The sequence below is a fragment of the Colossoma macropomum genome, unplaced genomic scaffold, assembly GCF_904425465.1.
Source record: "Colossoma macropomum unplaced genomic scaffold, Colossoma_macropomum, whole genome shotgun sequence".
NCBI lineage: Eukaryota > Metazoa > Chordata > Actinopteri > Characiformes > Serrasalmidae > Colossoma > Colossoma macropomum.
In genome coordinates, this window is record NW_023494798.1 from 31,553,994 (window position 1) to 31,575,688 (window position 21,695).

Genomic DNA, 21,695 nt, shown 5'->3' on the forward strand with positions numbered 1-21,695 from the left:
GGGTAAGGTCGACTCTGTCTGAGATAACTGTAAACAGAACTTGTTTTCTGTTGTTATTGTATGTCAACAAAACCGGCAAATGGAATAAAACAGTCTGACTATGGCATCCCCTGGCATCGCCGGTGATTGAACTTGTGATGCTGGGGCCAACGATTAGACCAGATATCAAATATGGACATTGAATCCAGTTTCCAGTGCTGTATTTTGCTTTCACTCAAGTTAAGTGAACTGCTGATGTATCTGATTGGTCACTTAGTGTCACACCGACCAATGATCTGCAAAATCTAGGACAGTAAATTGGATTCAACGTCTGGATTTAAAGACCAGATGGCTGCTCCACTCAGGAGCCCGAAAAGATACTTGGTCTTTTCAAGTTACCATTACATTTTCCTTTTATATAGCAGATGAGCAACAGAAAACAATCCATTTTAAGCATTTAATTCCAGACAGATTTCAGCATCTTTATTATATATTCAGCTGTTTAATTATTTCATTGTAGGCCACTTTAGAGAATATTTAGAGAGATAGATTTAAATATGCTAACAACTAGCAGCGTACATATATTTCAACTGTGAAAGCGTTTACTGTCACCAATAATGTCATTAATCTGTTAAACTGAGTTCTTAAGGAGCGCTAATTGGGGGATAATATGCTTCCGTAACTGGTTAGCCACATTAGCTCCAGCGAAAAACAAAGAAGTAAACTTCCAGAACAGGAATCCAGGTGGTGATTTAGCTGGTCACCCCAGCATGGACCAGCATACCAGCTTCAAAACATAACGTGCTGGTTTTGGTGGTGATCAGCTTATCAGCTTTTATTGCTGCTGACCAGCAAACCAGCATCTAAAACACAACATGTGCTGATCTATGCTGGTTTTTCTAGCAGGGCTGATCAACTACACTTAGTGTAAGGGAGAAAACATTATTTATTCATTTATTTATTATTTAATTTTGAACTGTCGCTTAAAAAGATCTTAAAACTTGACTTCAGACAAAAGTACAGACGAAATACGAAATTCGGACTTCAACATGGCTGCTGCTGTTTTTAGCTATGCTAATGTATTTTTGTCCACATTTAAACACATCATTACAGATTACTTAAAGGGTCTGTATTATACTAAACTGAATTTTCCTGATGTTTTTAAATATAGGATATATAATCCTATATTTAGTATAATATGTATAATATAATATAGAATTTGATGTGGTAGATAAACACCTTTAAAAGCATATTATTCACTCCCCAGTCCATACAGTCTATATATGAAAAACGTGATGTCACAGAAACACATTTACATAATCCACCTAGTCAGCCTACAGCAGTTTAGCCCCAGCCATTCAGTGTTTGAGCCTGGACTGCTTTTTGAATCAAACACAGTACAGGGCAGCCTATCAGAACAGAGCTCATTTACATATATCAGTTTTAAAGGCACAGTAACAAAACCAGTCTGTTTAATGATAATGGATAAATGGATTATGACTGCATGAATGATTATGAATGAAAAGAATGAAATACAAGAAGAATGTAGGATATGGGCCCTTTAAAACCTCCACAAGTCTTAAAGTGAGTGTGTGACCATACAGTCATGGATTTTGCTCAATGCTAATTGGTGTACATAAGCTTCCATTACTTGTTAGCTACGTTAGCCTCGTAGCTCCAGTGCAAAACTAAAGAATCAAACTTCAGACACCAAACATCAGTTGATTAATTATATTCAGGAGAAAAATTGCATAAATTAGATTTTTCTCTACTCCGTTAAGGTCTCGGTCTGAGGCGGATTATCTGGTTCGGCTGAGCTGCTGTCTGTTGATTTTCTGGATGCAGAGAAGTCAGGAGTTTCAGCCTGGCTCATAATGGCACTGAGCCTGGTCAGAGACATCACTCTGTGTCTGGGCCCGGGCAGGCACTCCTCCACCACCACCTCCGGCTCTGTAACGTGGTCGTATCTCTTCCCCTCTTCATCGTAGTTGTACACTTTAATGACTCTGCTCCTCCGTTTGGGTTGTATACAGGTTTCCTCTCCTTCCTGCCTGTCTTGTGCTCCATCTGCTCCATCTGTTCCGTCTTTAGTCTCATCAGCTTCTTCCACGTGAACACTATCATCCTTTTTCTTTGACCAGAACCATTTTTTGGGAGACTTAACAGGTGGAGAAGTCTTGGGTGCACCAGAATCTTCAAACAGTGAGGGTGTTGTATTGGAGGTCATTGTGAATAAGGCTATGTCACCTGGACCGTTCTGGCTTTCTCTTTTCTGGACTATCCTGGCCCTTGTTCTTTGCAGACACCTGATCACGTAGGGTCTGCTGAATGCGCCGAGTGTAAACGCAACCATGAAGGTGACCAACACTGATGGTACTACACCTGGGGCCAACTCGTACATCATGCTCGTTTCGGCCTCTCTGGTCATCCTCGGCCTTGTTCTTTCCACTACGTTCACTCTGTATGGAATGACCGTTGTCCCCCTGCTGTCCACGTGGTAGCAGTGGTAGAGCCCAGTGTGGCTTGACGTGGCCCTCAAGATCCTCAGCGTTCCATTTTTTATGTCAACTGGGTCGTTATTGCTAAACTTTCCTCCTCCGAATGATCCAAAGGGGGTCTGCCACCAGGTCACCAATCCTAGAGACCCAAGAGGAAAGCACAGTGCATGTGAACTGAATATTTAGCCCCATTGGAGTTATAAGGTTCTGCCTGTGATCTGTGCAGTTTTAAGATATTGGGCTTCAAAGATTTTGCAGAACTGATATGTGGGACACGTCTCTCTCATACATGACAGTAACAGACAACCTAAATTGATTTTAAATGTACAATATCAAAAGCCTATAAAATTTATAAATATTTTTTGGAAAAGGTCAAATGCAGATAGAACCTCCTAATCCTGAGAACTCACTTTCTGCTTGGAATTCTAAGGTTCTATCAGGCAAAACATGAGAAGACGTGACGATTTTCAAGGAACGCAAACAGTTCATACTCGTAATTTGTTTTTAACACATAAAATAAGTGCTGTAGCAGAGAGTCTACCTGTCTTAAAGTTAAATTGAATGCATTCTACGACATTTGTATTATTTATTTGTATTATTTTATTTTTTATAACATTTATTTCTTGTTTTAGGACAAATCATTGTTCTTATTGGAAAAAATTCCAGATTAAATATAAAGGTCAGTACTAAGCATTTTATCCTGTGCAGAGGTCAGTTTGTAAACTGTCCCAGCAGGTCAGTGTAGCAGGTCAGTCTAAAAGCAGTGTGAGGTTTTGTTTCATATCAGAAATGTTGACTCTAATCCAGAATGTCTTATTTTTGGAGAAAGAAGAAAAAGAAAAGATGAATGAATGAAATTAATGTTTATGTTGTAATTAAGACCCCATTCATTCAAATATTTACTATTCAATCACATTTAAGGCTTAACATTCATAAAATTTTATATACTGAAACATTTTAAGGAACTACAAGAAGACAGGCAGAGTTTCAGCAACATGTTTTCTTGTTTCATAAAGTTTTACAAACTTTTCCCGCATTACTGAGCAGAGCGGCGACATGACAAAAGAGCAGAGCCTGATTGGTCCTCTTGTATGTGTTAGAAGTGCTGATTGGCTCGCAGATAGAACCTTACAGAGCTAAGTGAGAGTCCAAAAATGCACACAACTTATAAAACACCTCAAATAACTTTAAGAAGTTGTCACAGAATATGTGAAAAAAAAATTGAGAAAAATGTCAGACAGAACCTTAAAATTCCAAGAGGATGATTTGTATAGAAAAATAGTTTAAAGGAATGACAATTTTCCTCTTACTCCAAGTGTCCATAAGGGGGGTGGCTAGTTGTTAAATGGGAATTCCAACCTTTTTTCTAAACTTTCTAGATAATTCAGTTGTTGAGATGATGTGAAATGGTTCATTGTAATGAAACTTGTCGACTGATTTTGTTACAGTGGTGCTGATAGAAACCAGGGGTCAGTGGATCAGACACAGCAGTGCTGCTGGAGTTTTTAAACACCTCAGTGTCACTGCTGGACTGAGAATAGTCCACCAACCAGAAATATCCAGCCAACAGCGTTCTGTGACCACTGATGAAGGAATAGAGGATGACCAACACAGACTGTGCTGTGTCTCGTACCAGTGCAACACACACTAACACACCACCACCACGTCAGTGTTACTGCAGTGCTGAGAATGATCCACCACCCAGATAGTACCTGCTCTGTGAGGGTCCATGGGGGTCCTGACCACTGAAGAACAGGGTAAAAGGGGGCTAACAAAGTATGCAGAGAAACAGATGGACTACAGTCTGTAACTGTAGAACTACAAAGTGCACCTATATAGTAAGTGGAGCTGATAAAATGGACAATGAGCATAGAAACAAGGAGGTGGTCATAATGTTATGCCTGATCTGTATAAGCCACCAATACTATGTTAGCTATATTAGCCTCTTAGCTTCAGGTCAAAACTAAAGAAGCAAACTTCAGACACCAAACATGTTCTGGTGGATGAAATACGTTTGGAGTAATGTGGAAACTCTGTAAGATGGAAGTGAATGCAGTACAGCTCGTTTACCTTCGCCAGTCTTGCTCGGACATTCTAGATCTGTAGTTTCTCCCACAAGAACATCAACAATAGTTTTAGGTTTGACTCGTAATGAGCTTTTTTCATCCATGACGATGTCCAGACTCAGTCTGAAGTTTCGTTCATTGAGATCGTTGTGCACTGCACCGGCAGATCCATCAGAAGTGTGAATGCAGTGTGTGATCCAAAGCAGAAGCAGACTCAAAGACACAGTCTTCAGATTCATCATTTCTGGATGAAGATGAAGTGCAATAAATTCAGGTATGCATTTTGGTTAAAATACATACAAGTTTAATATATGCCTGGTACTCTGAAATGCTTAATAATAGAATATATTCTTTCTTTAAATAAAAGATTGTGATTCAGAATATAAACAATGTCAAAGTTCAGTGACCCTTATTAGCCCTACAACGGGGAAATTTCACCTCCACATTTGACCCATCCATGCAGTGAAACACCACATACACACTAGTGAACACACACACTGAGGGCAGTGAGCACACTTCCCCGGAGCGGTGGGCAGCCCTATCCACAGCGCCCGGGGAGCAGTTGGAGGTTAGGTGTCTTGCTCAAGGGCACTTCAGTCATGTACTGTCGGCTGAGGGGATCAAACCGGCGACCTTCCGATCACAAGGCTGGTTCCCTAACCTCCAGTCCAAATATAAATATTTAAAGTTTCAATATATACCATTCCAGTCTATAAAGCATCTATAAAGTCCATATATGGAAACTAAGCAGCAAAAACAGCCTGTTTTGAATTGTGATGAAACAAAAGCCAATGCATTTACATACATTGAACTAATTTAGCTCTGCCCAAGTTATAAGGAGCATTTCAGTCCAGACTGCTTTGTATGGAGCAGCCAATCAGAACAGGGGTCATTTACATATATTAGTCTTAAAGGTACAATAACAGCCTGTTTAATTCTAAAAGGATAAAGAGAGGTTGGAAAATGTTCATGTAAAAAAAGACTGTTTTTGGTACATAAAACCACACAGATGTTATAAGTGGTTCTCTAAGGAAAGACACTATATAAGATATGGGCCTTTTAATATGTTTATGATTAGCCTCAGTCAGAAGCAGTAATGCTGTACACTTAAGATAAAGGCTCATGTGATCATCTGTGCACAGTCATGAAACATTTGTGTAGAGCAAATTTGGGCCTGCCAGAAAAAATCCATGAGCCCATGAACTTATTTTCATACCTTTTATAATTTATTGCATTCTTTATTTTCCTTTAATTTGGATCTGAAGTATTAGTAGCGAAAATATAATGTTCTAAAATACGTTTTTAGAAACCTGATGTGAGACCTACCTCCTTTATTTGTATATTGTTTCGTCTTTTTGGCCCTCGGCCCACCACAGACACCGCACTTTGGCCCCCCCAGGACAGAAAATTTGGGCACCCCTGGTGCAGAAAGTCCTCTCTGCTTCCTCAGTGTGGTCAGATAAACACAGCTCACAAACACAGTCCAGTTTCTGAATAAAGTTTCAGTGCTGTTCCATCTAAAAGAGGAGTAAAGTACAGACCTCACATGACACATTATCCCACCTCGTGTCTCATGTTTAAAGATTAACGTTCTTCCCATCAAAAGAGAAACGCATCGGACGGTTCACCTGTGTCTGACCAGCCGCTACAAACATGAAAACTGATCTTTAATGCAATATTGATTTGCTGCCAGAGCACTTTAGTATTTATGTTCACACTTACAATGATGTTCTTCAAGGGTTCTTTAGTAAAGAAAATGGTTCTATATAGAACTATGAACTCCCAAAGGACTGTTTGCATGATTAAAATGTTCTTTGCATGGTGAAAGGTTCTTCAGACTGACCCTTTTTGAAAAGGGTTCTATATAGTGCCAAAAAAGGGTTCTTCTATTCTGACAATGGCAAGCTTTTAACCATAGAGGAACCCTTTTCAAAAAGTTTCTATATAGAACCATCTACAGCACATTATCCATCAATCTGAAGAACCATTTAATTACGCAGAAGGTTCTTTGAGTGTTCATGGTTCTATATAGAGCCATTTTCTTCACTGAAGAATGCTTGAAGAACCATCTTTTTAAGAGTGTATATAGGCATGTATGAAAGTTGATATAATAACAATAATATAATATAATATAATATAATATAATATAATGTAATCTTAACATTAGTATTAATATAATCTTATTCTGTACTATATATATATATATATATATATATATATATATATATATTCTGGTGTATATATATATTCTTATATATATATATATATATATATATATATATATATATATATATATATATATATATATATATATATATATAATTCTACCTTATGTACTGTTAAGTTAAGTTCATTTTCAGCCAAACAGCTATTAAGTACAATTATTAATTTTTTGGGAGATATTTCTGAGGAGATTAGATATAAGATTGGATAAGGAAAGAGGAAGGAGAAAGTAAAAAAAAACAAAACAAAACAGGAGTTGGACATTTGAACTGGACATCTGAAATGTGGAATAATGTTTTATGGTGAATCTTAATATGTTTGAATTACGAGAGAAGCAGAAAATGCAACCAACTTCTAAGACTGAACTTTGAAGGTGTGGAAAAATGAGTTTCCTGAACTTAAAGCAAGTCTCCTGAAAAGAGTGGAAGCTGTAATAGAGGTAAAGAGTGGACACAATAAATACTGAAAATGTATGTTATATTTAGTTGTTGCAGCTTCTGTGTAATTTTGTATTAAACATGTTTTCTACCTTTTTTCCGGATGCAGAAAACTTGTACATAACGGCTGTTTTGACTGGAAATTAAATAAATGAAGGGCGGTCTCTGAATTTTACGCAGTATTGTGTATAATAATAATAGTGGTTTGTCAGACAAGTGAAATGAGTCCAAAAGCTTTATAAAAGCATAAACATATCCATATAAATATGCCTGTATGCATACACATATATATTTGACCCGAGTGCTAATTATTAATTCTGAGTGACGAATAGAAATAAAATATTCTGTATAAATGTCCCTGTAATGATGTTTGACTGGTGCTGTGACTCATGTTGCCACAAGGTGTCACCACTGAGTTGCTTACATGCTGAAAAGCGTTTTTCATTCTTTCCCCAACAAAACAGAGGTTCATTCTTGCCTTTGCGTGTTTTTCATGTTTTTTTTCATTATATATTATAATGACATCATTAATTAATTATGCCAGTCTTCATATGAATCTTTATCATTGTATTACGAGTTGTTTGATATCATCTCCTTCTCCGATCAGCACCGTAGCATCGTGCAGATCTTTCGCCGAATAAGAGTTGAAAACTCAGCAGTTTCAGTCAGAAAAGCTTTAAATTCCTCTGTGTTGTTTATGTGTAGTAAAACACGCGCATGCTCAGACCTCGCAGCCAGCGCTTCCCGCGTTATTTGTTATCCCACCCGTTTTTCGAAATAACCCCGCCCTCCTGCGCTGCGATTGGCTGGCAGTTCACATTGAGCAGCGTGTCGATTGGACAGTTGAGACGTCGTTCACGTTACCAGCGACAACAGAAATCAGCGGAGCTTACATAAACAAGAAAATGTTAGCATAACGAGCCGTATTTATTTATTTATTACACTTTATTAGATCATTACACAACTACAGAATCATTCTCCCGGTGTGTTACTGGCTCTATATGAGTAAACAACAGTGAACGAGTTTGAAATGTGTCTCTAGTGATAGTTTTTAATGGTTATTTGACCACAAATCTCATTTAATGCTAAACATATACAATCCAATGAAACAAATTAACATAAAGGGGGTCTGACCAACATGAAAAAGGTATACTTTTCCAGATTTTTAAAATGTAATTTAATTTAATTAATTTTTTTACGCTGGCTGGCTATGCAGACAGTCAGAAAGCTAATATTTTTTATTAGGAAGCCAAATATCAGGTCTGTATTTATTAACTTCTGTATCACGGTATTTGTGCAATGCATGATGGGTATTGTAGTGAAAGCACATAGAAGGAAGAAAACCAAAAAATATATATATATAGATGCAAAACTGTGTCAAACCAAACAATTCTGAGTGATGTAGCACTGCTATAATACTACACAACATGACGAATGACATTAACCGCTAGTTTTAGTTTTAGATCGTAATTAATTCCGTTAATATTTTTGAAAAACGTCCAATCGGCGTGCTACTACAAGTGATCGCCAATCGCAGCGTAGAAGGCGGCGCTTTCCGGAATACGGGTGGATTAACACAGCCCAACGCCAAGAAGGAGGAGGCTCGCATCGCAAGGAACCAAAGCAAACCCCAGCAGAGCAAAACTCCGCCATCGAGTCCCAGAGGAAGAGAGCAGAGGGAGGGAGGACACGTTACAGGTAGCTTAACGCAGAGTTTTTTGCTGCTCATGCTTTTAAAAGCCTCATTAGCTCAGGCTTCTGGTGTGCAAGCTGCTTCTTCTTTCACGCGAAGTGCTTGTAGAAAACGGGTGTGTTTTGTAAAACTTGTGCATGAACACTTGATTTAGACATATTTTTAAAATGTTTAACTTCTTGCTTTGCTATTTTTGCTTTAGATTGTCTTAAAATACTAGATAAACTACTTAAAGCAACAAAATCTGTGATGGCTGAAGTACCTGCAAACTCAAAGCAGCAGAGATGGGGCTTGTTCTGGTTAGTGTTCAGAGCAAAAAGTTGTTTTTTTGTGGTAGGTTTGCGTGACAAGATTGCTCAGCGACAGACACACCCATGTCACTGTGTTTCTGAGCTTATTTGGACATCCTGTGGGTTTCCTGTGTGGGATTTCTCCACTGTTGGGATCCCTTGTGTAAAAGCTGTGCTGTGATGGTTGAAACCTCTAGGCTGCTTGTATGAGTCAGCTGAGAGGCCTGGGCTCTCCTGACAGGTTGGACTCCACCACCGATACCTGCACAGGTGGCAAAACAGGTCCAGGCGTGTCTGTCATTAGTTTTCTGTACAAGCTGTCTTGCGCTGAGGATCAGGATGGAGTAATGAGTAAATAAGTCCAGTAAATCTGCACTAAGGCCGCACTTAAACCCTGTCTTGAAGCAGGGATGCATTCCTTCGTTATCCTATTTAGCACTTCAGGGCAAATTAGCTGCATCCTGTGGTCACCTGATGACAGGCGGCTGAGAAAAGTACCACAAAATATGCCATTTATGCAACTGCGTCTAATGTCTTGGCTTGCAGTGTAATTTAGCAACAGATGATTCACACTGAGAGCGGCTCCAGCGCCCTCCACTCACTTTTAGGCCCAGTCCCATTTCTCATTTTTACCCCTACCCCTTGTTTTCGAGTGTCACTTTGCCCCTTGGAACTGAGTTACAAGGGATGGTGGTTGAAATCGTCCACTACAAAATGGGACCCTCAAATAAAAAGAGCATTACTTCATTAACAGCTACCAGCGCTGCTCTGTAGGCGACCCTGCCAGTCTGCAGTGACAGCAGAGGAGGGTAAAGTTCAGCTCCTCACTGCTGGGATTTAGTTACATTTAGGGCATCATATGCCTTCAAAGAGGGGGGCATTTATTTATTATCGCCCACCCCTAATTCTTCAGTGATATGAAGCTGAAGTCAGATATTCACCAGCCTCTTGTTAGAATTTACCTGTTCCACCTTAAATGATGCAGCAGTTACATTCTGGCGCTTGAGGGGTCGGCGCTGCTGGACTATTTAAGGTGGAATGGGTAATTTAGCTAGCTAGCTACTGAGATATTAGCATACTACTAGTGATTTTTAATGCCTGTTATGAAAAAAAGGACCATAATACATTGAAACAACATTAAACTAAGATAATATAATGGTTATCATATTTTTTAATAGAGAAAATTCTCACATTTATGTGTTTCTTTGGTCTCTTGTTCAGCCATCTTGCCTATTTTTCTTTTTTTCTCATAACACTCTGGAGTCTCTGAAAAACCTCTGTTTGGAGGGTCATGTAGCCCCAACACTTCGCCCTACCCCTCTATCTCAACAAAAATCAGGACACCCTACCCCTAGACGTGACCATGCAAAACGGAGGGGTAAGGGCTAAGTGGTAGGGGCGAGGGGTGAAATGGGGTTGGGCCTTAGGCTGACTGTTTTGTCCTTGGTTGGAAAAACATCTTAACATCTCTGACTTTTGAGTAGGGCTGGGCAATGTGACAATATTTTTCTTTGTCATGATACATTATGTCACAGTAAGCTTTTCTGAGCATAACCTGGATATCGTCAGTACTCATAGATCACTGACCAGCTGCATGATTCATTATGAAGAGTCCTGTTTAATTGGATTTAGTCCAGCACTGTATGTGTAACGTTCAGTAAAAATCATTTGTTTATTTGTAAATGTGGCAGTATGGGTTCTTTTTTTGCCTGTTCCAATGTATCAGATGTCAGAAAAAAAATGTATATTGTGAAATTTTTTTTTATGTATCGTGATACTATTTTTGCTGTATCGCCCAACCACTTTGTTTGAGTTCAGTGTTTTTATAAATATAAAATGGATTAAATGTTGAACACACTGTGTACAAAATGGATGATGCCTTAAAGGAAAATGCCACCAATTTAAAAAAAAATCTGCATAATTAAATGGTGTAAATAAAGGCCGTAATTAAACGGCGAGGAAATAGTATCATGATGCCTCAGGAAATTCTGATGATACACAAAATATTTATATTTAATACACAAATATTTAGTTTTCTGACATCTGAAATGTGGGAACTGACAACTGAACACAGCTCTCTCTTTAATGAAACATGCAGTTCTAGAATTACCAACTACATCCATGATATTCTCACATATTGTGATGTAATTTTGCTCCCAATATTGCCCACCGGTACTGTAAACAGAGTCATTCAGAGTGGTTTGGTGTGAAATGCTCTGTCTAGAGAAACTTACAGAGTCAGAATTGTTTACAGTGGTGGTGATAGGAACCAGGAGTCCACCTGTAAAAGCTCCCTCACTGAAAGTTATTACACAGAGAGGTTATTAATAAGCTGGCTGATGCCTGAGGCCTTGTTTTATGAAAGTTTTCAGAGAAGATTTTGGTCTAAAACATATTTCTTAATATCTGTTCATGGTGGAGGGGTACATACAGGGCGTTATAAGGCAAAAAAAATCCCAAATAAACGCTTATTTTTTCAGTGTTAACTGATAAATTTTGCAGAAATTTAGAAAAATCTGTGAAATTTCTTATTAAGCTGATCATTTGTAGGAGTTTGCCTGTATGCATATAAAGTACGTCTGTTACCATTAGTTATATTAGTGATCACGTAATCAACAGATAACTCACAATTAACTGATCAATTACAGTTTAAAAGAAAAAGGCCAAATGATAAATTGGGCTTAACTGAACAATAAAAAACCATGCAGAACCTTTTAGAAATAATAAAATACCTTCCTGGGAAAGGATAAACAGAGAACACGCCAAAAATATTTAATTTGAAAATATTTAATGGTTTATAAATGCCTGTGTGTCCATCAGGAACTGTTGTTTACTGTAGCAGGTGAATGTATAATTTACATGATCATCATAGAAACTGGCAACTAATCACTATTGATTTGAACCAGTTCTTACTATTGAACGGACTAATTCAATTGAATTGAAACTGTTAATTATATTGTGTTATTGAAAAAGCACTTAACTTTCAGTGCAGTTGTCTGCAAAAGTTTGGTTTGATTTTGATTTTGTTGACTTTCTGAGTGTAAATAAGTGAACACATCCTGTACAGAGACACCATTTCTGCGCATTTTAATGCACAGTTATTGTTTATTTGCTGAATATTAACATCAGAGCCAGTGCTTCACCTGCTTTAACCCTTTTCTGTACTTTAATATTTTATACTAATGTTAAAACCGAATTCTCTGCTCATTTTGCTCTTCTGTTATTGTTTTAATATCCGGTGTCGACCAGAGAAGGATACGTTCCCCTTTTGAGTCTTGGTTCCTCTCAAGGTATCTTCCTCTTGCTCTTGGCGACGCTCATGGGGGCTCGGACCTGGATTTTTCTGTAAAGCTGCTTTGCGACGACGCCTGTTATAAAAAGCGCTATGTAAATAAACCTTGACTTGACTTGATATTGGAAAAATAATACGTAAAATGTGGCCTGTGCAAAAGTTATGGCACATTTTACAGTTTATGTTAAATTTTTTTTCCAATATTTTGAAGAAATAAATAGAAATTGTGCACTAAAATGAGCAGAAAATGTCATATTTAAGTGTGTTCTCTGTAGTGTCGACTTATTTTCACAAAATCCACAAAACGTGTCATTTGACAGGCTGTTTATTGCGTAACACTAGAGCCCTGGTTCTCTGGGAGTCTCTGTGGACAGTCCTCAGTAATCTCCCACACAACAGGACTGTTTGCTTTCCGAGGCCGGGAGCAGATCCCTGCCCTCTGTTCGGGTTCTGCAGGTTCACTTTGCTGATGGTTGTCAGGAGATGAATGATAACCAGAAGCCTGAACAAATAAAAAGAGGAGTGCTGCACTGAGCTACTGACCTGCTCGCAGTGTAGAAGATGCTGCTGGTCGTCATCTGACGTGGTTTAGTGGCGTTTAAAGGGCCCATGTTCAACTTTTTTTCTATTTTATTTGTTCCCTTTCGGTCCACTTATAACACTGTTATGATGTACCAAAAATGGTCGTATTTAATTTTTACTGACCATTTTCCCGCCTCTCTTTTACCCTTAGAATTAAACAGGCTGTTTTTGTTAACTGGGCCTGTAAGACTGATACATGTAAATGAGCTCTGTTCTGATTGGCTGCCTTGTATTGTGCCACATTCAGAAAGCACACAGAGATGAAACACTCCTTATAACTTCAGCGTGAAGGGGCGGAGCTTAAATCTTCTTGGCTCAGTAGGTCAGTATATGTAGATGAGTTGGCTCTTGTGACATCACCGAAACAATGAATTCCAATTGGGCTATTTTTTCAGTTTAATTTCCAATTATACAACAGTTAGTTCCGGCCCCGCAAGCTGATTGGTTGAGAAGGGTTGTAATCGTGCTGATATTTTCCCACAACATCACAGGTTTTTCACAAACACTGTATCACTCCGCTGAGACGCCGTTGCTAAGCAACAACTTTGACAGCTGTAGGAGACGCTCAAGACATTTGAGCGTTTTTACTTCTTACTTCGCCACAAACAGAAAATGGACACTTTTAAGATCACATTTGACCGACAGCCGATTTGGTCAGACTCTGAAGATGAGACGACACTAAATTCCCAAACTGTCATCACCACTGAGCAGCTTTTCAGTCGGCAGCTGTGACAGAAGCCAGAAATGAAACGAATGCCATTCGCCAAACGTGTAGTCTGATCTTCAGAGTCTGACCAAATCAGACTGAGCCATAAAACTGCCACAATAAAAAAACAAAAAAAGCTGCTCAGTTTTAATGACAGTTTGGGAATTTAGTGTAAGGAGCTGGAGAACGAACTGCCGGCTGAGCGGCGAGTGGGCGGAACTGTTGTATAAATCAATAGAACACTCGAGGAGTGTGTTATCACCAATAACATGAATCACAGCCGTGATGTTATTTCGCAATAACACACTCCCTCTCGTGTTCTATTGCTTAAATATGGGCTGAGGAGGAAGTGGTGTGTTTTGAAACTTTAACAGTGTTTACATATTACTTGAAACTACTTTATTAAAAAAAACAAAAGAACGAGGGAATTTGTTGATGATACAGGCCTTTTAAGAATGTGTCTCTGCCACAGGATATTGTGTGCATGTTGTTGGGCGGTTTGCGGAAGCGGCAGTGTCAGTGAGTCAGTGTCACGACTTCCCACATCATTAACATGACCTGCCGTTTTGTATGAGTGACAGTACAAAAGACCACAGTGCTACAGACTGAGCGCTGGATCTCTCCAACATGGGACTGCTTTTGTTTTTTCCTGATGCCACAAAAGTCGTTCTGATTCAGGGATGTGGATGTGGGGGTCCTGAGGGGGCTGTAGCACCTCCAGATTTTAGAACTTTAGCTGATGATGATGATGATGATAATAACCATAATAATAAAGAGTTCTGAACTGAAACACCGGTGTACTTGTTTTAGATTGGAGTTTATATATATATATATATTATATATATTTTAGATATAATTTAGATATAATTTTTCATGTTCTATTTGTATATTTTTGTTTTTCATATTCTGTTTATACAGTGCAATGCAAAGAGGGAAACTGTGTGCAGAGGTATAGGCCAGTTCTGAGCCTGAGTCTGTTATTGTATTAACTGTATTGTTTTTAAACTTAAAAACTATAAACTAAGGTAATGACTTTTTTTTCTGCTCAGAGCGCCTTCCAGTGTTAAATCTCACCGCGAGACATGCACCAAAAATGGTCATAATTAATTTTTACATGACCACTTTCTCGCCCCCTCTTTATCCCTTAGAATTAAACAGACTGTTTTTGTTACTGTGCCTTTAAGATATATGTAAATTAGCTTTGTTCTGATTGGCTGCCCTGTATTATGCCACATTCAGAAAATATTTGGAGCTCAAACGCTCCTTATAACTTCAGTTTGAATGGGCGGGGCTTAAATATTCTTGGCCCAGTAGGTCAGTATATGTAAATGAATTGGTTCTGGTGACATCTGTGCTGTAACGTAGTTGGTTATAGTCAAGGACATGCATTAGGGGACTGATGTGTCAGTTGTGTGTGTGTGTATTGTTGTCTTTTGCCTTATTATTGCATATTATGAGATGTTCTGTTTGATGAAATTATAGAGAAATATCTCATGAAAAGGGGCAAATCATTTTGCATGACATCACAAGAAATTTCATGTTGAAGTTTCCACATCACAAGTCATCACATCCTCTACAGTGAACACAGTCCCTCACGTTTTAATGCACAGTTACTGTTTATTTGCTGAGTTTACACATTAGAGAAAAAAAAATAAAGTATAAAATGTGCCATAACTTTTGCACAGGGCACATTTTATGTTTTATTTTCCCCCCAATATGTTAAATTCAGCAAATAAACAGTAATTATGCATTAAAATGTGCAGAAGTGTGTTTTATGTAGAGGATGTGTTCACTTATTTTCACTTAGAAAATCAATATCTGCTTGTATTAGCGTTACAGAGATATAGCATTTTATTAATTTTATAAATAGTGTTTTATTTCTGTAGACTTACAAATGCTGCATGAGGAAAAAGTAGATATTTCAGTGTAAAAGCCCTGCGTCTCCTATTTTTCACGTTTGCGCATTTGGAGTCCAAAATAACAATTTCTCAATTTGAAACGTCTTTCTAAAGCAAATATCTGCTGATATCAATATGATTCTTATTATTGTGTATCTCTCGTTTTTAATAATTTGCCTCAGTAATAATAGAGTTCAGTTGATGTGTAAGTTAATTAATATAACGGCTTTGAGCTTTGCTCAGCCAATCAGATTTTAGAACCAGAACTATCCATTCTGTTGGGAGTTTTTTCATAAGAGAATAAAACCTTGTATCTCCAAAATGGCAGCTTTTCAGGAAAAGTGGGGAATTCCACCCATTTCTTATAATATTTGCATAATTAAGATATAAACAAAGTCATTCAGAGTGGTTTGGTGTGAAATGCTTCGTCAGAACTGTTCACAGTGGTGGTGATAGGAACCAGACGTCCACCTCTAAAAGCTCCCTCACAGAAAGTTATTAAATAAAATGGTTATGAATTCAGTGCCTGACGTCTGAGACTCTGTTTTACGATGGTTTTGAGAGAAGATTTTGGCCTAAAGCATATTTTTAAAATCCGTTGGTGGAGGGGTGCATGCAGGGTGTTGTGTGGCAAAATAGTTCCCAAAGGAAAAGTGTTTGTTTCAGATTTATCAGTGTTTAACCATCATCAACATTACAAGTGTAGGCAAGTTAGATAGTAAATAAAATGGCTATATTTGTGTTGTAGACATTGTGACTCCTGTTTGCTGTCAAAGAAATCTGACTTTCTGCATTTCTCTGCATCAAACCACTCTGAATAACTTCATCTCAACCACTGAGTTATGTAGAATTTTTATTTTTTTCCCCTTCAACTTATAATGGAAGTGAATGTAAAAGAATAATTTAGAGCAGAAATTTTGGAGTATTTTCGAGTGAGCTGGTGTTTACAATTTATAAAACCACAAAAACTGGCGAAAATGGAAATACAAGGTTTTGCCCCGACAGAGACGTCGACGTTAAACTGGAACAAAAGGCTTGGAATTTTGTTTACCAGCCGAGGCCAAAAAGCACAAAACACTAGTGTTGACCTTAACAAGAAAACGCAGCCTCACAATGACAGGAATGCTTTTTCTCCTCCCTCTGCCGTCTCTCTTATCTCTCTCTGTCCTTCTCCGTCGTTCACTGCTATCTGTGTTGTCATTCCAGGCTGCAGTATGTTCTCCTCGGTGAAGCCCTACGAAGGCCAGCAGTTTGCGGCTTTGAGGAAACAGTGCCAGCAGAACAGGACGCTGTTTGAAGATCCCCTCTTCCCCGCTGTGGACCAGTCTCTGTTCTACCACGGCAACCGCATCGGCAAAGTCACCTGGAAGAGGCCCAAGGTGAGGGAGGCCTGGTGGAAGAAGGGCTTTTTAAAGGGGCCTTATCGTGGGCCCAATCTCATTTCTTATTTTCAATCCTACCCCTTGTTTTTCGAGTTCAGGTTCAAGTTCAGCTCCTCACTGCTGGGCTTTAGTTACATTTAGGGAATCATATGCCTTCAAAGATTATTTTGCACATTAATAATTAATAATAATAATAGTAATTATTTATTACCACCCACCCTTAATTCTTCAGTGATATGAAGCTGAATCAGCTATTCGCCAGCTTCTTGCTTTAATTTTCCTGTTTCACCTTAAATGGAGCAGCAGTTACATTCTGCCGCATGAGGCGTCAGAACTGCTGGACTGTTTAAGGTGGAATGGGAAATTTAGCTAGCTGGCTACTGAGACATTAGCCTACTACTAGTATACTAATAGTATATTGGTATACTATTTATATATGAAAACTCAGCTGCAAAAACAGCCTGTTTTCAGTTCACTGTTTTTGTAATGTCACAGACACTGTCTGAGTACAATTTCTGTCTTATTTATTTATTTATTACTTTCTAAGATAAATTCGTAATTTTTTCATTCATATCCATCAGAAAATTATAACATCCAGAAATAACAATCAGGTTTACTAACTGAACCTCGAAATGACCACACTTAGGGATGCATTGATACCATTTTTTTCAGACCGAGTGAAAGTACATGTTTTTTTTTAGTACTTCCTAACATACTGATACATACTGAGTAACCTACTTAGACTTAAGTAGTTGTTAGTCTAAATGAATGCAATGTACCTTAACAGTTAGACTATTAAAATCTAGCTGATTTTAAATGACATGCATTATGCTACATTACTCACCTTGGATCGAGTAGTGTTGCAGGAAAACACCTGAGTACAGCTGTTAGTGAAGTATGTTTCATAGTTTTGATCCTCATCTGTTTCTTTACAGTAGTCTGTGTAGTACAGCAACAGCAGGAATCATGTCAAAGGCTAACGCAGCAGAGTCTAAAGCATCTGTGGAGCTCAGTTTGTTGAGTTTTATGTCTTGTTGGATTCTTTTTGCCTGGTTAAGCTGTAGCTGAATTTATTCTAAAGCCAGACATGCACTGCGATTTAAGAAATCTTGTATGTGTGTGTGTGTGTATATATATATATATATATATATATATATATATATATATATATATATATATATATATATATATATATATATATATATATAATGTGTGTATATGTGGCATGAGCATGAGGTTAGACCAAATTGCGGGAGTCTTGCAGCCAACAAGTCACAGTTGGCAGCCCTGAGCTTCAATCTAATATTAGCTACATTAGCTGCGTAGCTCTAGTGCAAAAATGAAGCCGCAAACTTCAGACACCATACTTGTCCTGACTGATTGACTGCATTTGATGTAAGGAGGAAAACTGTCCAAATTAGATTTGTTTCCTTTAAATTACCTCTTGTGGGTGCAGTTCAGTTCACAGGTAAATGTCTTATTCTAAACAGCTGGTGCAGAAGACATGGAGAGGACATATACATGTGTGTAGTGCCTGTTTTGGAAGAAAATGTATGTGTCCTTAAGCAAATAGAAGCAAAATACCGAAGTCCACTTAAGCTGGACTGGTTTGTGGCTGTAGTGAATGTTGCCACTGTTCATATCTGAACAGATGAGTGTTTACCATGTAAGGACTGAGTCTTCAGTCAAAACGAATGAAAAATAAACATGTAAAGCAGTTTGTAGTTGCAGAACCAACTTCAGAGATAAACAATCCGTTTCATTATTGCGGGTGGCCTTGCGTTCGTTTCCTTGATGACTAGATTCTGCTTCCTCTAGTTTCGGCAAGATCTTTTTCTTCTTCAGATCTTTTCCAGGACGGTTGTCCCAGTAAAATGCATGCACTAGAACCTATACGCTTGACGTTTTTGAAGCAAAAGAGGAAGGTGGGAGAAAAGCCATTAATTCAGATCAATTCAGTTCAAAACCACGTGTTCGCGTGTGTAGCGCATTGTCTTCCAGGTTAACTACACAAAAAGTAACCACATCCTTTCTCGACCACATCCTCATTGGTGTTACGTTTTATTGAACATATCTTTTTGCCATGGTGTTAAACGTACTGATGGAGCAAGACAAGATCATGTGTTTATTTAAATTTTCACACATCTGTCCAAATCATACACTTCACCCCTTCTTATTGGCATATTCAGCTACCTTAAAGGGCCAATATCATGCAAAACTGAATGTTCCTCACTTTTCTGGAATAAGAGTTTAATGTAGTATATAAACATTGCTAAAGTTTCAAAACATAATCCCCAGTCCACACACTCCATATATAGAAACTAAGCTGCAAAACCAACCTGGTTTGAATTAGATGTTTCTGTGTTGTCACAAAAGACAACACACTTACCTGTTCAGCCTACAGCACCTGTTCAGCCTATATCAGTCTAGCTCCACCCATTCACACTGAAGTTATAGGGAGTGTTTCAGTCTGGATTGCTTTTTGAATGAGACACAGCACAGGGCAGCCAATCAGAACAGACATCAATTATATGTGTGTGTATATATATATATATATATATATATATATAATATATATAAACGATCAGGCTAAAAAGTAGTCATGTAAACATGAATTATGACTGTCTTTGGTAAGTGAATCTCAGGGTTTTAAGGTGCTTCTCTTTAGAACAGCAATGACCAATAGAATAGAGCGCTCTGGAGCAGCCAAGCATGTGCTAGAGGGGTGTAAAGCCCCCCAACAGTGGGTTGTGGAGCAGTGGAGGTGTTCTCTGGAGTGATGGAGCTCCATCCAGTACCTTTGGGATGAGTTGGAGATCCAGAACTAACCATCCAACATCAGTACCTGACCTCACTAATGCTCAATCAAATCCTCACAGCAATGTTCCAACATCTATTGTAAAGCCTTCCCAGAATAAAAGCTGTTACTGCAGCAAAGAGAAGGAAACTCACTGTTAATACCCTTCATTTCAGAAGAAACCTTTTAAACTGCTAAAGGGGAATTCCGTCAGATTTTCAAAATTTCTGCATGTTTCAGCGGTTGATGTGTATACCAAGTCATCCAGAGTGGTTTGACATCAAATGATGATTTATTGTAAAGAAACTTACAGACTCAGCTTTCTTTACAGTGGTGGTGATAGGAACCAGGAGTCACAGTGTCTACAACACAAATACAGGCATTTTATTTACTATCCAAAACCACCAGTGAACCTACACGTGTCTGAGTTTTTATATATAATGTTGATGACAAAAAACTTTGTCTGTTGACTATTTTGCCTTACAGCAACCTGAATGTACCACTCCACCATTAATGGATTTTAAAAAGTATGTTCTTTTTAAAAAGCATTAAACTCTTGAGACATCTGGTTCCATTCACCACCACTGTGAATATTTCTGACTCAGTAAGGTTCTTTTGAATGGAGCATCTTACATCAAACCACTCTGAATGACTTTGTCTACATATTAACCAAGGAAGTATGCAGAATCTTTAAAAAAGTGGGGCAATCCACTTTAATGCTCTTGGTTTTAGAAGAAACCCTTCCATAGACAATAAGCAGACAAGGTTGTTTTGCCTCTCAGTTTCCATTATCCTTTGAATATTGGTCAGCATTCAGATATAATGGTTTTAGATTGTGGCTCTGAAGCATCTGAAGCCATTAGGATTCCAGCTAAATCAATATAATGCTTCCCATTACATTCTAGCATTAAATATTCATGAAGAACACAGTTAAGAATGCCAGTATGAACACTAATCATAATATCCGCAGGGCTTTTATTTTGCTCCAGGTTTGTTAACTGGCCGTCTGTCGTTTTAACAGAAGACAGAAAAGAGTTGATGTGGCTGAAAGGAACAGATGGAGAAGGCAGACGGCTGCTGATAAAACACGGCGAGTTTTGAGGAGCTTGTATGGGTGGAGATGGTTCAAAGTGTGGTGGAGTTGTATGTATTGATTACATTGTGGGCGAGGCTTTGCTGGGACTAATACAGATATTAACAGCAGGACGTACAGGGAGTGGTGCTGCAACTTTAGCACGTAAATAAAGTCACGTTTCTGTGTTGCTTGTGGAAAAACGTGAGGGGTTAGCAAATTAACACTGTCTCAACGTCCAGAGATCAAGAGAACATCAAATGGTTCCTGGCAAGCTGGAGTTTAGCGCTCTACCTCCGTTACCATGCATGATTCAACATGTCAGGTAATTAACCCCTTAAATGGTAGGCCCAAAGTTTTATTACACACTTCTATAACCTAAGAATAGCTCAGCCATTTTGCATTGAAGGCCCTGTAGTTACTGAATAATAAGCCTTAGTATGTAATAAGCCTGGATTTTAAAGGGTTAAAGGCCTCTATGAGTTGAGTTAGACAAAGGAACGTGCTAATCTCTGGCAGGGCAGTCGCACTGGGGCCTGTAGTACAGGTAGGCTGTGGTGACCAAGCCCCCAAATTAATTTATCTGACCGCTCATATCGCTAATTATATAATTTTACAGTCATGACTCAAGGATAGCAGCGATAATACCCATCAACCATTAACCTTCATTAGAGCACCAGCTTGTTTAGGACATGGCATTCGCAAGTAAGCGAACAAGGATAGGTCCATTTTTTTCCCTTAGGGTTGGAAAAATTGGGACGTCACCAGGGAGACGTGATT

General features: G+C 38.4%; 2 protein-coding genes across 2 annotated transcripts in view; one reads left to right on the forward strand and one right to left on the reverse strand.

The window, feature by feature from the left end:
• Nucleotides 1-1,429: 1,429 nt before the first annotated feature.
• Nucleotides 1,430-6,098, reverse strand: LOC118818177. Its single transcript, XM_036585360.1, has 3 exons — nt 5,870-6,098; nt 4,548-4,787; nt 1,430-2,616 (listed from the first exon to the last, which is right to left on the reverse strand). Exons 1-3 carry the CDS (start codon nt 6,096-6,098, stop codon nt 1,748-1,750), a joined length of 1,338 nt encoding a protein of 445 aa, XP_036441253.1. The 3' UTR covers nt 1,430-1,747.
• A 2,671-nt stretch (nt 6,099-8,769) lies between these two features.
• Nucleotides 8,770-21,695, forward strand: part of capn5a (calpain 5a) — a 44,435-nt gene continuing 31,509 nt past the window's right edge. The window contains exons 1-2 of the mRNA XM_036584919.1: nt 8,770-8,901; nt 16,871-17,043. Of these exons, the coding sequence (XP_036440812.1) occupies nt 16,879-17,043 (165 nt within the window). The 5' untranslated portion in view covers nt 8,770-8,901; nt 16,871-16,878. The remainder of the gene's footprint in view (nt 8,902-16,870; nt 17,044-21,695) is intronic.